Here is a 16,590-nt window from a genome sequence, read left to right on the forward strand (position 1 = left end):
TTCTTTGTATATGTTTGATTTTTTTTTTCTCGTAAATTTACGACTTTATTCTCATAAATTTGCATATTTCACAAAAATTATAAATTTACCAAAAAATACTTTTACAAGAAAAAAAACAACATTGATATACTTTTTTTCTCGTAATTTTAAGTTTTTTTTTCTTATAATTTTATTACTTTTTAATCACCACGTTTTTTTCCCCCCACAAATTTACCATTTATTTCTTGTAATTGTATTTTTTTTTTTCTGACTTTTTTTTTTTCATTAAAAATGTCCAACTTTATTCCAATAGTTAATTAATATTTATTCTAATAGTTAAATATTTATTCCAATAGGAATAGTTAATTAATATTTATTTTAAAAAAATAATATTTATTGGAATAAAGTTGGACATTTTGAATGTCTTGTAAAAAATATTTCTTGCAATTTTATTACTTTTAAAATAAAATATATAAATATAAAAAAAATATAAAAATATTAAAAATATTAAACATATTTAAAAAAAATATAAAAAAATATTAAAAATATTTTAAAAATATTAAAAATATTTTACAAAATATTACAAATATAATGATAAAATATTTTATAGTTATAAAAAACTATTTTATAGTTTGATCCAAAACTAACAGACGGAAATGAAAACACAACGTCCACACGCTCCAATGAGAGTGGGGGCCATGCCGTCCTGATGATGGACTTTCCTCTCGGTGACTAATAGAGTCGACTTGATTGGCTCCATTGATCTCTTATTGGTCGCTCTCTTTTATCAACGTTACAATTAAAAAAAAAAATCTATTTACAGCTTTCGAAATATGGCTTTTAGAGCCCTGTGGACATGAAATAACACCCCTATAGTCACCTTTACCATTCATCATTCATTTGATTTTTCATGTGGAGGAGGGATCGCATTCATGAAATTGTTTATTTTGTGGCGTTTTTGTGTCCTTGTTGAAAGCGTGTTGTAAAAGTGTTCGTATGCTGTAATATTGTATTTAAAAAGCACTAAAATAATATTTAAAAAAAGAGAGAAATGGAACAATGGAAAACTATTATGACTTTAATACCATAATAAAACTTTTCCCCAACCTATTTTTCAAAGAATTACTATTTTATTTTATGTTGTTTCTCCTAATATTTAAACCTTTAAAAAAATATTGAATATTTCACTGCTTTTTTCCTCAAAACATTACAAGTTTATTCTTGGAAAGTGATATTTTGACTTTATTCTCATAATTTTTTTTATATTTTTTTAATTAATATTCCAACTTTCTTCTTGTAAGGATGAATTTATTGCCACGATAATTTTTTTCTGTAGTCTCGTGATACTGTAAGTTTATTCACCGACTTTAGTCATTGTTTTGTTTGTTTTTTTAATAATTTTACAACTTAATATTAATATTTGTTAAAATATTTTTATTTTATTCTTGCTGAGTTTAGCCATTTTTTTTCCTGTTGTTTTTAGTTTTCTTGCAAAATTATATTTTATAAAAAAAAAAAAATTGCCACAACGGATCACAAATGGCCCTCAAGCCACATTTTGAACACCATAAATACACAGTAAAAAAAAAAAAATCACTTTGTTATCTGAAGCACAAATTGACATACATATTTACCACTATTATGCAATAATTGCTTTACTGTAAGGAAAGTCGATGCAATTTATAGTATTCTTCTCTTTTGTAGTTTTTTTAATTCTATTTGATAGATAAAATTACTTCGTACTTGTACTGTAGATTCATCTCTATAACTTAAAGCCAAGTTTTACGGGTCTAAATTCCTGCATGATAGTAGTATGTATGTGTGTATGTGTGTGTGTGTTATTTGCCTGGTCTCCCGTCACTTGGAATAAAACTCCCTTGTGTACTAAACGTGTTTATATTTGAATTGTAGTGCGTGAGCGTGCCTGCGGTTGTGTATAATTACTCAGACATGCAAGGTGACTCACCAACGAAGCCGGGAGCCAAAGAGAAAAGACAAAGCAGCAAAAGAAAGACATAGCCGGGTGGGGGGCTGGGGAGGGGGAGACCAAACGTTGGAAGGAAAATGAATATTAATGATGACCTAGAAGTCGTAGCGACATGAAAAGGTGAGTGTTCCATGCCTACGAGTCATGACATTTTACCATTTCAAAACATTCTGTTCAAAGCCCAAAGTTTTGAAAAATTGTTTCAAATACACGTGCAGTCGTCCCTCGTTTATCGCTGTTTATTGGCTCCGGGCCCGACTGTGATAAATGAATCTCAATGTTAATAAATAGAATATTTTTTGTAGAGTATCATAAACCTGTTCATGACTTTATAGTTTTTTTTTAACCATTGTTAGAAACCTGTAGACATGAAATAACACCCCTATAGTCACCACTAACATTACCGTATTTTCTGGACTATAAGTCACACAAGGCCAAAAATGCATAATTAGGTAAAAAAAAAAAAAACATACTTAAGTCGCACTTTTTGCGAGTAATTTATTTATTACTTTATTAATTTTATTATTTATTATATAACAATTTATTTATTACTAAGTTCCATTTTTTTGCAGGTAATTTCTTTATTACTTCATTTTAATATTTATTTTTATTTTATAACAATTTATTTATTACTAAGTCGCATTTTTTTATTTTATTATTTATTTTATAACAATTACTAATTTATTTATTACTAAGTTGCATTTTTTGCGGGTTGTTTATTTATTACTTTCTTAATTTTATTATTTATTTTATAACAATTTATTTATTACTAATTTATTTGTTACTAAGTCGCATTTTTTGCAGGTAATTTATTTATTACTTTATTTTATTATTTATTTTATAACAATTACTAATTTATTTAATTTAAGAGAAATAAGACATACGAGACAAAGAAAACCTATTTACAAACTTGTAAATACATTTTCTTAACATTATTAGAGCCCTCTAGACATGAAATAACACCCCTATAGTCACCATCACACTCCTCTTACCCAATATAGTGGACGTAATAAGTGAAATAAGACATACGAGACATAGCAAACCTGTTTACAACCTTGTAAATACATTTTCTTAACATTATTAGAGCCCTCTCGACATGAAATAACACCCCTATAGTCACTATCACACTCCTCTTACCCAATATAGTGGATGTAATAGGAGAAATAAGACATACGAGACATAGAAAACCTGTTTACAACCTTGTAAATACGTTTTCTTAACATTATTAGAGCCCTCTGGACATGAAATAACACCCCTATAGTCACCATCATACTCCTATTACCCAATATAGTGGACATAATAAGACATATGAGACATAGAAAACCTGTTTACAACCTTGTAAATACATTTTCTCAACATTACTAGAGCCCTCTCAACATGAAATAACACCCCTATAGTCCCTACCATTCTCCTCGTACCCAATATAGTGGACATAATAAGAAAAATAAGACATAGAAAACAGTTTACAACCTTGGAAATACATTTTCTTAACATTAGAGCCCTCTAGACATGAAATAACACCCCTATAGTCACCATCATACTCCTATTACCCAATATAGTGGACATAATAAGACATATGAGACATAGAAAACCTGTTTACAACCTTGTAAATACATTTTCTCAACATTACTAGAGCCCTCTCAACATAAAATAACACCCCTATAGTCACTACCATTCTCCTCTTACCCAATATAGTGGACATAATAAGAAAAATAAGACATAGAAAACGGTTTACAACCTTGGAAATACATTTTACCATTATTAGAGCCCTCTAGACATGAAATAACACCCCTATAGTCACCATCATACTCCTCTTACCCAATATAGTAGACTTAATAAGAGAAATAAGACATACGAGACATAGCAAACCGGTTCACAACTTTGTAAATACATTTTCTTAACATTATTAGAGCCCTCTGGACATGAAATAACACCCCTATAGTCACTTCTACACACCTATTACCCAGTATAGTAGACATAATAATAGATAAAAGACATACACACCTATTTACAACCTGGCAAATACATTTTCTTAACATTATTAGAGCCCTCCGGACATGAAATAACACCCCTATAGTCACTTCTACACACCTATTACACAATATACCCAATATGGCCACCCTAAAACGTTCAGCCAGACAGAAGGTAACGACCACTGAGTTCGCCACTCAAACCCGGCTAGTTTTTGGACGTGAAAGACAAACGCCTCTTGCTAGCACCCCCCCCCCCCCCCCCTTATGGTTGGCGCCTTAATCATCGGAAAGAAAAGTTGGACATCCATAATGGAAAAGAGGTAATAAGTGCATTTTGTCATCGCAAACACACGCACACAAATTTATGAGCCTTTCACACAGACACTTCCTGTGCCGCCTGATTGCTCACTCCGCCCTTTGGCGCCGTGTTTTCTTTGGCCATTCATCTCCGCCTCCACGTGTTTGATTTCGGTCTGTGATGGAGGCACGCTGTCAGTGTCGTGGGGAGGAGAGGGGGGGGGGGATTCTGCGCTGCGCCGCCACGGCGAAGGACAATATCACAAAAAAGCAGACTCTGCAAATGTTGTGACGTATTGAGAGGCCAAGACTAAGACAGGTAGGAAAGGCGGGAAGAAAAATGATGAATTGGAAGATCATAGACTGCGATTTCTTGTTTTGTTTTTTTTTTTTAGCCATTTTCTGAACAAACTAGCATCACATCACATTGTCCGACTTGAACATCATCATGTCGTGGTTCGCCGAGGAGAACAAAACCACTTCCTTTCGGGGGGAGATCCCGATTCTCCCGATTAATTCTCCACAAATAATATTATTTTTAGTCAATTATTTTCAGTCAACTGATTTATAAATGGAATATTTTCAGTGTTAGAGCACGGAAAAACTTGTACACCACCTTCGAAGAACAGCTTAGAACATTATTAGAGCCTTCTAAACATGAGATAACACCCCTATGGTCACCTTTATACTACTGTTATCTAATATAGTAAATAAAACAAGATAAAAGAAGACAAATAAGACACAGAAAACCTGTTGACAACCTTCTAAATATGTTTTTAACCATTATTAGAGCCCTCTAGACATGAAATAACACCCCTATAGTCACCATCATACTCCTCTTACACAATATAGTGGACGTAATAAGAGAAATAAGACATACAGCACCTATTTACAACCTTCTAAATACATTATTAGAGCCCTCTTGACAAGAAATAACACCCCTATAGTCACTTCTACACACCTATTACCCAATATAGTAGACATAATAAGAGATACAAGACATACAGCACCTATTTATAACCTTCTAAATACATTATTAGAGCCCTCTAGACATGAAATAACACCCCTATAGTCACCATCATACTCCTCTTACCCAATATAGTGGACGTAATAAGAGAAATAAGACATACAGCACCTATTTATAACCTTCTAAATACATTATTAGAGCCCTCTTGACAAGAAATAACACCCCTATAGTCACTTCTACACACCTATTACCCAATATAGTAGACATAATAAGAGATACAAGACATACAGCACCTATTTACAACCTTCTAAATGCATTTTCTGAACATTAAAGATCTCTAGACATGAAATAACACCCCTATAGTCACCATCATACTCCTCTTACCCAATATAGTAGACTTAATAAGAGAAATAAGACATACGAGACATAGCAAACCTGTTCGTAAATAACTTCGTAAATACATTTTCTTAACATTATTAGAGCCCTCTGGACATGAAGTAACAGCCCTATGGTCACTTCTACACACCTATTACCCAATATAGTAGATATAATAATTGTTAGCGCGCTAACAATAACTGCCGCAATTGTTAGCGTGCTAACAATAACTGCCGCAATTGTGAGCGTGCAAACAATAGTTGCCGCAATTGTGAGCGTGCAAACAATAGTTGCCAGAATTGTGAGCATGCTAACAATAGTTGCCAGAATTGTGAGCATGCTAACAATAGTTGCCAGAATTGTCAGCATGCTAACAATAGTTGCCAGAATTGTCAGCATGCTAACAATAGTTGCCGCAATTGTCAGCATGCTAACAATAGTTGCCGTAATTGTCAGCATGCTAACAATAGTTGCCACAATTGTCAGCATGCTAACAATAGTTGCCACAATTGTCAGCATGCTAACAATAGTTGCCACAATTGCCAGCATGCTAACAATAGTTGCCACAATTGCCAGCATGCTAACAATAGTTGCCACAATTGTCAGCATGCTGACAATAGTTGCCGTAATTGTTAGCATGCTGACAATAGTTGCCACAATTGTTAGCATGCTAACAATAGTTGCCGTAATTGTCAGCATGCAAACAATAGTTGCCACAATTGTTAGCATGCAAACAATAGTTGCCGCAATTGTTAGCATGCTGACAATTATTGCCGCAATTGTTAGCATGCTAAAAACAATTGCTGAAATTGTTAACATGCTAACAACAATTGCCGTAATTGTTAACATGCTAACAATAATTACCGTAATTGTTAGCATGCTAATAATAATTGCCGCAATTGTTAGCATGCTAACGTGTGTAGGGGGGTGGCTGTCAGTTTTTTTTTTTTTTTTTTTTTTTTTAACAGCCTCAATATAAGCGCACCCGTGCACTAAAAAGATGCAAAATGCGGAATCAAACATGCTGACATTTTTGTGCTGCGACATAGCGACATATCCCTCCAGCCCTCTGGTACTCCGCCATGCACCAGCAATCCAATCGCCTGTTAGCAATGACAATCAAGTCCCAGAAAAAATGTGTATGTGTGTATGTGGGGGGCGGGGGGGTTGGGGGGAGGGGGCATGACTGAAATAAATGCAAAGTGAGACGACGACGACGACGACGGCAACAGCTCGTTGAGAGTTCTTTGCGTGGCGAGGTCGACCTACACGGATGTCCCCGTGGAAGAACACATTGAATTGTGTTCAATTCAACGCGGCTAATGGTTTTACTGGTTTCCAGACACGGCATGTCTGAAAAGGAGTAGGAAGAAGCAGAGTTTATTTATTTCAGCCACGAGGTAAAAATGACTCTTGAAATGTGAGCATTTTCATAATACAAAGAAAATTAGAATATCACTATGTAGCATTTCATTGGACTGGATGGTGACCAAGCCGATTAATCGTTGAATTGATGATTAATCAATTATAATTAAATTCATCCTTTTTCATTCAATTTTGAGCACCGATTATTTTTTGTGTTCTTTTTTAATTAAGAACATTTCATAAACAAACAACATTACAAGATGCTATTTTAAAGTTTTTATATTATGAATAAAGTCAAAATATGAAATTTTACAAGAATAAAGGCAAAATAATTTTTAAAAAGTCTAAATTTTATGAGGGAAAAAACCAAAAGCAAAAATTGTCATTTTAGTAGCAAATAATTGATAATTTTTTAAATTAAAAGATAAGGACATATTTTTGGTAAAAATTCAATTCAGGGGAACATACGGGGAAAAATTACTAGAAGGAAAAATTACAAGAAAAACTGTGAAAATGTTGTACATTTTCAAAGACAAAATTCGAAATATAAATTTAAAAAAAATTCAAGAGAAAAAACTTTTAGTAGCATGGTGTTGAAATATTCAAGAAAAAAAAATTTTCACGTCATAAAAAAAAACTAATTTGTAATTTTTGGGAATTTAGATTGAGGAAAAAATAATTGTAAAAATAAATTTTCCAAGAATAAAACCAAAATAATTTTTAAAAAGTCTAAATTTTATGAGGGAAAAAACAAAAGCAAAAATTGTCATTTTAGTAGCAAATAATTGATTTTTTTAAATTAAAAAATAAGGACATATTTTTGGTAAAAATTCAATTCAGGGGAAACATATGGGGAAAAATTACTAGAAGGAAAAATTACAAGAAAAAATTTGAAAATGCAAAAATATTGTACAGTTTCCAAATTAAAAAAAATTCAAGAGAAAACTTATTTAGTTGCATGGTGTTGAAATATTCAAGAAAAATAAATTTTCACGTCATAAAAAAAAACAAATCTAAATTGTAATTTTTGGAAATTTAGATTGAGGAAAAAAATAATTGTATTAAATAAAGTCTAAATATTACGGAAATAAAGTCATAATATTAAAAAGAAAATGTATAAAAAATTATTTAAAGGCTGAAATATTTCGAAAATGTGGGGGAAAAAAAGCAAAAATTTAGAAAAAATCTGTCATATTTATGTCTTGCATATATTTTCCAGTTACCCCACCTTTTGCCTAAAGTGAGCTAGGATAGGCTCCAGCTTATCCTGATTAGAAAAAGTGGGGGGGGGGTCATCGGCCAACAGCCCGGCCGACCGCCATTTTCCGCCATTTTCTCGTCACTTGGCCTGAAAGTGCTTATTTTGATAGCAAACGTCTCCCGGGCGGCGGGACGGATGAAGGTTGGCAGGAGACGTGAAACATGGGACGTTTGTCTGGTGCCAGACGGATGGTGGGCGCCTGTCCATCAAGGTGGGAGGCAGCAGCTGCACTCGCTCGTGCCCCCCCCCCCCCCCCCAGGTAACCGGCGCCTCCTAATAATACTAATGTGCATCAAACTAAATGTAATTAGCTGTGAAGTCAACATTTGTGCAGGATTTAATAGTCCCTGAGAGCTTCTTGGCCGGAGCTTATTTGATTGCTTTGCTATCACCTGGGATCAATCATTTAGCCCACGGGAAGGAATGTTTGCTGGGAAAACAATCTGGATCAAATCATAGGGAAAGATATTGATCACTGCGATCAAGAACGACAAACCAACCCTAAACTTCATTCATGCGATTGCCTTTTTTTTTACCTTCATGGAATTTTACAAGAATAAGACGACGCTCGCCGCAAATCGCCGGCACGCCGACGCCGCTCGCCGCAAAACGCCGGCACGCCGACGGCGCTCGCCGCAAATCGCCGGCACGCCGACGGCGCTCGCCGCAAATCGCCGGCACGACGCTCGCCGCAAATCGCCGGCACGCCGACGACGCTCGCCACAATCGTTAGCATGCGCCAACGACGCTCGCCGCTATCATTAGCACGCCGACGACGCTCGCCGCAATCGCCGGCACGCCGACGACACTCGCCGCAATCATTAGCACGCCGACGACGCTCGCCGCAAATCGCCGGCACGCCGACGGCGCTCGCCGCAAATCGCCAGCACGACGCTCGCCGCAAATCGCCGGCACGACGCTCGCCGCAAATCGCCGGCACGACGCTCGCCGCAAATCGCCGGCACGCCGACGACGCTCGCCACAATCGTTAGCATGCGCCAACGACGCTCGCCGCTATCATTAGCACGCCGACGACGCTCGCCGCAATCGCCGGCACGCCGACGACACTCGCCGCAATCATTAGCACGCCGACGACGCTCGCCGCAAATCGCCGGCACGCTGACGGCGCGCGCCGCAAATCGCCGGCACGACGACGACGCTCGCCGCAAATCGCCGGCACGACGACGACGCTCGCCGCAAATCACCGGCACGACGACGACGCTCGCCGCAAATCGCCGGCACAACGCTCGCCGCAAATCGCCGGCACAACGCTCGCCGCAAATCGCCGGCACAACGCTCGCCGCAAATCGCCGGCACAACGCTCGCCGCAAATCGCCGGCACGCCGACGACGCACGCCACAATCGTTAGCACGCGCCAACGACGCTCGCCGCTATCGTTAGCACGCCGACGACGCTCGCCGCAATCGCCGGCACGCCGACGACACTCGCCGCAATCATTAGCATGCCGACGACGCTCGGCGCAAATCGCCGGCACGAGGACGACGACACTCGCCGCAAATCGCCGGCACGCCGACGACGCTCGCCGCAAATCGCCAGCACGCCGACGGCGCTCACCGCCGGCACGCGCCGCAAATCGCCGGCATGCTGACGGCGCGCGCCGCAAATCGCCGGCACGCTGACGGCGCGCGCCGCAAATCGCCGGCATGACGCTCGCCGCAATCGCCGGCTGGCCGACGACGCTCGCCGCAATCGTTAGCACGCCGACGACGCTCGCCGCAATCGTTAGCACGGCGACGACGCTCGCCGCAATCGTTAGCACGGCGACGATGCTCGCCGCAATCGCCGGCACACCGCCGACGCTCGCCGACGACGCTCGCCGCAATCGTTAGCACGCCGACGACGCTCGCCGCAATTGTTAGCACGGCGACGACGCCCGCCGCAATCGTTAGCACGCCGACGACGCTCGCCGCAATCGTTAGCACGCCGACGACGCTCGCCGCAATCGTTAGCACGACGACGGCGCTCGCCGCAATCGTTAGCACGACGACGGCGCTCGCCGCAATCGTTAGCACGACGACGGCGCTCGCCGCAATCGTTAGCACGACGACGGCGCTCGCCGCAACCGCCGGCACGCCGACGACGCTCACCGCAATCGTTAGCACGCCAACGACGCTCGCCGCAATCGTTAGCACGCCAATGACGCTTTAAAAGTTACATTTTGTGTACTTAAAAATGTTTTGAATTGAAAAATGTCATTTTTAATGCTAGATGGAAGTAAAATGTCCTTATTGCAAGAAGAAATGAAGCCAAATATTCTGATTGATATCATAAACTGAGATAAATCTAGCATGATAAAAGTACATTTTGTGTACTTAAAAAAAATGTTCCTTTTTTTTATGCTACATTGAAGTAGAATTTGGATAAAGTTATCCTCTCCAAATGTTCCTCTGCCGCCTCAAGTCTCCAGTCAAGTCTCCATCTATCTATTTCTGTCCACCGCCCCCCCCCCCCTTTATTTGTAACACTTTCATCCCACACGCTCAGTAGGCTACTTCCTTCATGCAACCTCATCCACATTCCACATATCTTTCATATCATATCTTTATTTTTTTCCCCTTTGGTGTTCTACTATTTATCAATAATTGCCAAGCAGACAGATCAGCAATGGGGGTCAAGTGGGAGGAGCCAAAGCCAAAGCAAAATGCAGAGGATGAGGACTAAATTAATTTTGTTTGTTTTTTATAATATGAAATATTATATAATATATAATATAATTCAAATATTTGAATTTATGTCACTAAAATTACCAAAATAATTTTTTAATAATTTCATAATTTTCTTCATAATAAAAAAATAATAATAATTATTAGGTTATACATTATCTCTTAACATTTCGCATTATGCTTGTTTTTTTATTTAACGTCAACTAAATTAATTTTATTTGTTTTTTATAATATGAGCAAATATTTGAATTTGTCACTAAAATTACCAAAATAATTTAATAATAATTTCATAATTTTCCTCATAATAAAAAAAAATAATAATTATTAGGTTATACATTATCTCTTAACATTTCGCATTATGCTTGTTTTTTTATTTAACAATTTCAACTAAATTAATTTTGTTAGTTTTTATAATATGAGCAAATATTTGAATTTATGTCACAAAAATTACCAAAATAATTTAATAATAATTTCATAATTTTCTTCATAATAAAAAAAAATAATAATTAGGTTATACATTATCTCTTAACATTTCGCATTATGCTTGTAAAATTGATGTTTCAATTGTTTATTTTTTTTCTATTTTCCTGAGAAATGATATTAAAAAGTATCGGCGAGCTTAAGTCGGACAGGAAGTGCTAATATTCTCATAGTAGCTTAGCAAACAGTACACATGCAGCACAAACCAAAAGGTGGGTCATCGACTCTAACCACTATCTCACCACAGTCTGAGTCTGAAAGGTGTATTTCGATACTCGTTGCAAAAGGAGCCGGGGGGGGGGGGGAAAGGATGGAGGTTTTTTCTTTTTTATTCAAATTGTCGCCGATAAAAATTCTCCAACTTTGAAACGATGAGCGTCGTAAAAGCAGACAAATGACACATTGATACTGTTGAATGAATCACTTCAGGACCAAGGACAACTCCTCAATCACTCGTTATTGTTTCTGCCTGCTGCTAATTCAAAACACACTTTAAAAATGATATATTATGATACTCATAACTTTGCTATTAAAAAGGGAACAAGGGCTTTCCTTATTTATTCATTCATTCATTTTCTACCGCTTTTCCTCACGAGGGTCGCGGGGGGGGGGGGGTGCTGGAGCCTATCCCAGCTGTCTTCGGGCGAGAGAGGCGGGGTACACCCTGGACTGGTGGCCAGCCAATCACAGGGCACATATAGACAAACAACCATTCACACTCACATTCATACCTATGGACAATTTGGAGTCGCTAATTAACCTAGCATGTTTTTGGAATGTGGGAGGAAACCGGAGTACCCGGAAAAAAAACCCACGCATGCACGGCGGAGAACATGCAAAATCCACACAGAGATAGCCAAAGGTGGAATCGAACCCCGGGTCTCCCAGCTGTGCCGCCCCCTTGCGAAATTAGTATTTTAGTATCAGTAAAAATTTGTATTAGTATTATTTATACACCTTTTGAGTATTAAGTTGCAGTGTGATGAATCGAGTGCTGTTAGCTAAGCGTTTGTTCTCAGTAAGACGTTCACACTCACATTCATACCTATGGACAATTTGGAGTCGCTAATTAACCTAGCATGTTTTTGGAATGTGGGAGGAAACCGGAGTACCCAGAAAAAAACCCACACATGCACGGCGGAGAACATGCAAACTCCACACAGAGATGGCCGAAGGCGGAATCAAACCCTGGTCTCCTAGCTGTGCAAAATTAGTATTTTAGTATTAGTATAAATTAGTATTAGTATTATTTATACACCTTTTGAGTATTAAGTTGCAGTGTGATGAATCGAGTGCTGTTAGCAAAGCGTTTGTTCTCAGTAAGACGTTCACACTCACATTCATACCTATGGACAATTTGGAGTCGCTAATTAACCTAGCATGTTTTTTTGGAATGTGGGAGGAAACCGGAGTACCCGGAAAAAAACCCACACATGCACGGCGGAGAACATGCAAACTCCACACAGAGATAGCCAAAGGTGGAATCGAAACCCCGGGTCTCCCAGCTGTGCCGCCCCCTTGCGAAATTAGTATAAATTAGTATTTGTATTATTTATACATCTTTTGAGTATTAAGTTGCAGTGTGATGAATCGAGTGCTGTTAGCAAAGCGTTTGTTCTCAGTAAGACGTTCACACTCACATTCATACCTATGGACAATTTGGAGTCGCTAATTAACCTAGCATGTTTTTTGGAATGTGGGAGGAAAACCGGAGTACCCGGAAAAAAAACCCACACATGCACGGCGGAGAACATGCAAAATCCACACAGAGATAGCCAAAGGTGGAATCGAACCCCGGGTCTCCCAGCTGTGCCGCCCCCTTGCGAAATTAACCTAGCATGTTTTTTTGGAATGTGGGAGGAAACCGGAGTACCCGGGAAAAAAAACCCACACATGCAAACATGCAAACTCCACACAGAGATAGCCGGAAGGCGGAATCGAACTCGGGTCTCTTAGCTGTGAGGTCTGCACGCTAACCACTTGTCCGCCGTGCAGCCCTTAGAGCCTCGGACAATCAACGTTTTAATCCTTGTAACTATGCGTGTTCAAGAACGACGACCAAAAAAAAAAACACGGTACGTATATACATACGTTCGATTCCAATTTTAAAAAAAAGGTGCGTGCGTTCTTCCTGAAAGCAGCAGGTGTTAGTGACCCCGACCTTACCTGACAGACGGGAACGTAACATAACGCACCGTGCGGACAGACCTGATGGATGGAGAGTCTTGTGCACAATCCACAACACACACACACACATATATATATATATACACACACACATATACACACATGCTGCTCATTAATATGACCGAGCCCGGATGGATGACCTTGTGGTGTTTGTGATGGTGGACGCCACATCGGGCACAACAAGTGACTGACTGACTTGGCACTCGCGGTGTGTGTGTAGCATCCCGTCTCCCGAGTGTGTGTGTGTGTGTGTGTGTATTATTTTGGGAGGGGAGGGCAAAGAACCAGACTAGCAATATACGAGATGGCAGTTGGCAGCTTGTTGCAATGACCCCCCCTTTCCTCCTCCTCCTCGTCCTCCTCCTTCTCCTCCAGCATCACCGCTTGACATGACACACTCAAGGGCAAAGAAAGCATAAAAAAAAAAAAATGTCACCCACCTTTGCTGTTGTCTTCTTCTCTATTGAGATGCATGACTTCCTGTCTTGATCCAAAGAGTTCCTTAAGCTAAACTCTCATCCCAGCTTTTTTTTTTTTTTTCCCGGTGTTGTTGTCCTTTAAAAACTGCCTGATTCGGGATGGAACGCATGGATGCTCCTTGCACTTGCGCGTCCTCCTCCTACTCCTCTCTTCCTCCTCCTTGTTGCCGAGCTGGAGCAGGTAGTCTAGGTGATGTTGTGCAAAAAAAAAAAAAAAAAAAAGGGGGTGCCTGCGTGTCTGTTTTTTTTTTTTTTTTTTTTTCTTCCCAGCCCGGAGTGGCTCTCATCAGGAATGATTGTGAGGGAGGGATCCGACGGGGCGGGGTGACGTGAAGAAAAGTCGGGAGAGGAGGTGCATGGACGGGGATGTGTGCATTTCATCACTGGCTTCACTCGTCCTATTACATGTGTGCACAAAAAAGGGGGTGGGGGAAAAAAAGTGCACGATTATAATCAAATATATTGTGCATGTTTCCCATTTACCATTTATTTATTCATATATATATATATATTTTTAGCAATTCTTCCGCAATGACTACCCATTCATTCATTGAATGGCTTAATTGCGCTTAAGGTCCTATTAAAGCATAAAAAAAACACTCAAGTTCATTTCCGCTGACGTGATTCCATCACTCTTTTTGGCGTGGGGCTCCGTGTCGTGTCATTCCAATCATTATCTTGCCATTTACAGTCAATATTCCTGTCCTGTGGATATTAAGAGCACATTAACTCGCCGTTCACGTTCGTTCGTGAATCATTGTCTGATATAAGCTCAATGGTGGCCTCTAGCGTCCATGTTGAGTCAGTGCTACTGAATTGAATTACCGCCAAGACTCATATTTTGCATTTAAAATGGCTAATTATGTTATAATTATTATTTGTGTTATTGTTCTAGGCGTAATACTGATTTATATTAATTTAGATGTTATTGTTGAATGACTTGTATTTTTTAATGCCGTGTCCAAATAACGTACTTGATTGTAATACAAAACCTTATCCACTAGATGTCAGTATTGACACAAATTCTAATTAACATTAGTTGATTGTTTATCACCTGGATTTTCCACGAGTGGATTTAGCAAGGAAAGAAATCAATTAGGTGAACAACACAGACAATGAACGCTTGGGTTATGAACCCAACTAATTGCAATTGCAAACATCCGTGCAGAAATCCAATGGAGGGTAAAGCAGCTGCAAATTACGCCCAACAGGAAGTACATGGCACAAAATAAAAGCACAGGAAGTTACATCCAAATCAATTCAGAACTTTTAAAGTTATTTTAAACACAAACTAACATCAAATTAATTGATTTCGGATAAATTATATCAGGTTTTCAGTATGCTGCATCTTCTGTATAGTGTTTAAACACGGTATGCTAATATGGCGCCCCCCCCTTACCCCTACATCAGCTATTTACATATACTTAGAAGAAAAACACTTACTGCAATTGCTTTTACCGGTCATTACCTTTCATTTATAAGAAATTGAAATGAAAAAATAATCTTAAATACAACATAAACACCCTTACCTCATTGCTGTCGAAAGGACTAATCCATATTGCTCGACCAGATGATACTTCCGGTCAAATTGTAATCAAATTCCTTGCTTTTACTCCACATACTGATGTTATACGTGCCTACAACTGTTTTAAATGTATTTTCCTTGAGCCTGTGTGAGGGGAAAAACGGTTTTGTGACCGCTGATATTTGTTGCACTCGTAAATTGGTAGCGTCCTCCAAACACCTGCTAACACACGAATATTAAATGTAATAGCACTATTTAGCCACTAGGGGAGCGCATGGCTAACAGTGCTTCACTCCAGCGTAGAAGAAGACGAACCTGCTCTGGAGTATCTCATGTTGGAACCACAACAAGTGTCAATAATATGATAAAAAAGGCTAATGTGCTATTTCTGTTTCATTATTTATTCATTATTATTTATTAAGTCAACAATACAACCAGTACACATCTCGATTATTAGTATAGTATTTATAAATTGCCGTAAGAGATAAGCCTAGCCATGCTACAAGCTAGGAGCTAGCGTTACCTTTTAATGTGAAACTCAACGTCAGGGCCGCTAAGCTAGCTAGCTAGCTCGTTAGCTAGCTCTGTGAGAATACAGCATTTTTCAAAGATTCGAGGCAAACTATAAAACATAATGATGTGAAATGTGTGAGCTTTAAAGCCGAGATGGTCGAGTAGGTTGAAAGGCAAACAAAAAGTGTGTAGCTCAGCTCAAAAAAGTACAATTTAAATATGCGGAAGTAATATATAAAAAAACTACGGCGCCCCCTAAGGGACAGGAGGACTTTTGCAGCTTGAATATTTGTGTTGACTTGTTTTGTACTAGTAACCTTATTATTACAAATTACTGTAATAAAACTTGCATATGTATATCACAAATGTTTTTAAAGCTAATTTTTTTTAATCAAGTGTCGTAACTCGTATTGGTACGGTCCATTTGGTATCGAATCGACATCAAAATATGCAGTATCGCCCCACCCTAACTCCCAGCCAGACAGCCGCAGTGAGCGAGCATAATGTTATGCTGGTTC

At 38.9% G+C, this 16,590-nt stretch overlaps 1 protein-coding gene across 2 annotated transcripts in view; it reads right to left on the reverse strand.

The window, feature by feature from the left end:
* syt7b (synaptotagmin VIIb) overlaps positions 1–14,277 on the reverse strand; it is a 100,441-nt gene extending 86,164 nt beyond the window's left edge. For both annotated transcript variants that reach the window (XM_078792967.1, XM_078792973.1), the window contains exon 1: positions 13,996–14,277. In XM_078792967.1, coding sequence (XP_078649093.1) covers positions 13,996–14,029 — 34 coding nt within the window. In that variant the 5' untranslated portion in view covers positions 14,030–14,277. The remainder of the gene's footprint in view (positions 1–13,995) is intronic.
* Between the last annotated feature and the right edge of the window lie 2,313 nt (positions 14,278–16,590).

The sequence above is a fragment of the Doryrhamphus excisus genome, linkage group LG1 (assembly GCF_037039965.1).
Source record: "Doryrhamphus excisus strain RoL-2023G ecotype Guam linkage group LG1, RoL_Dexc_Guam_v1.1, whole genome shotgun sequence".
NCBI classification, from domain to species: domain Eukaryota; kingdom Metazoa; phylum Chordata; class Actinopteri; order Syngnathiformes; family Syngnathidae; genus Doryrhamphus; species Doryrhamphus excisus.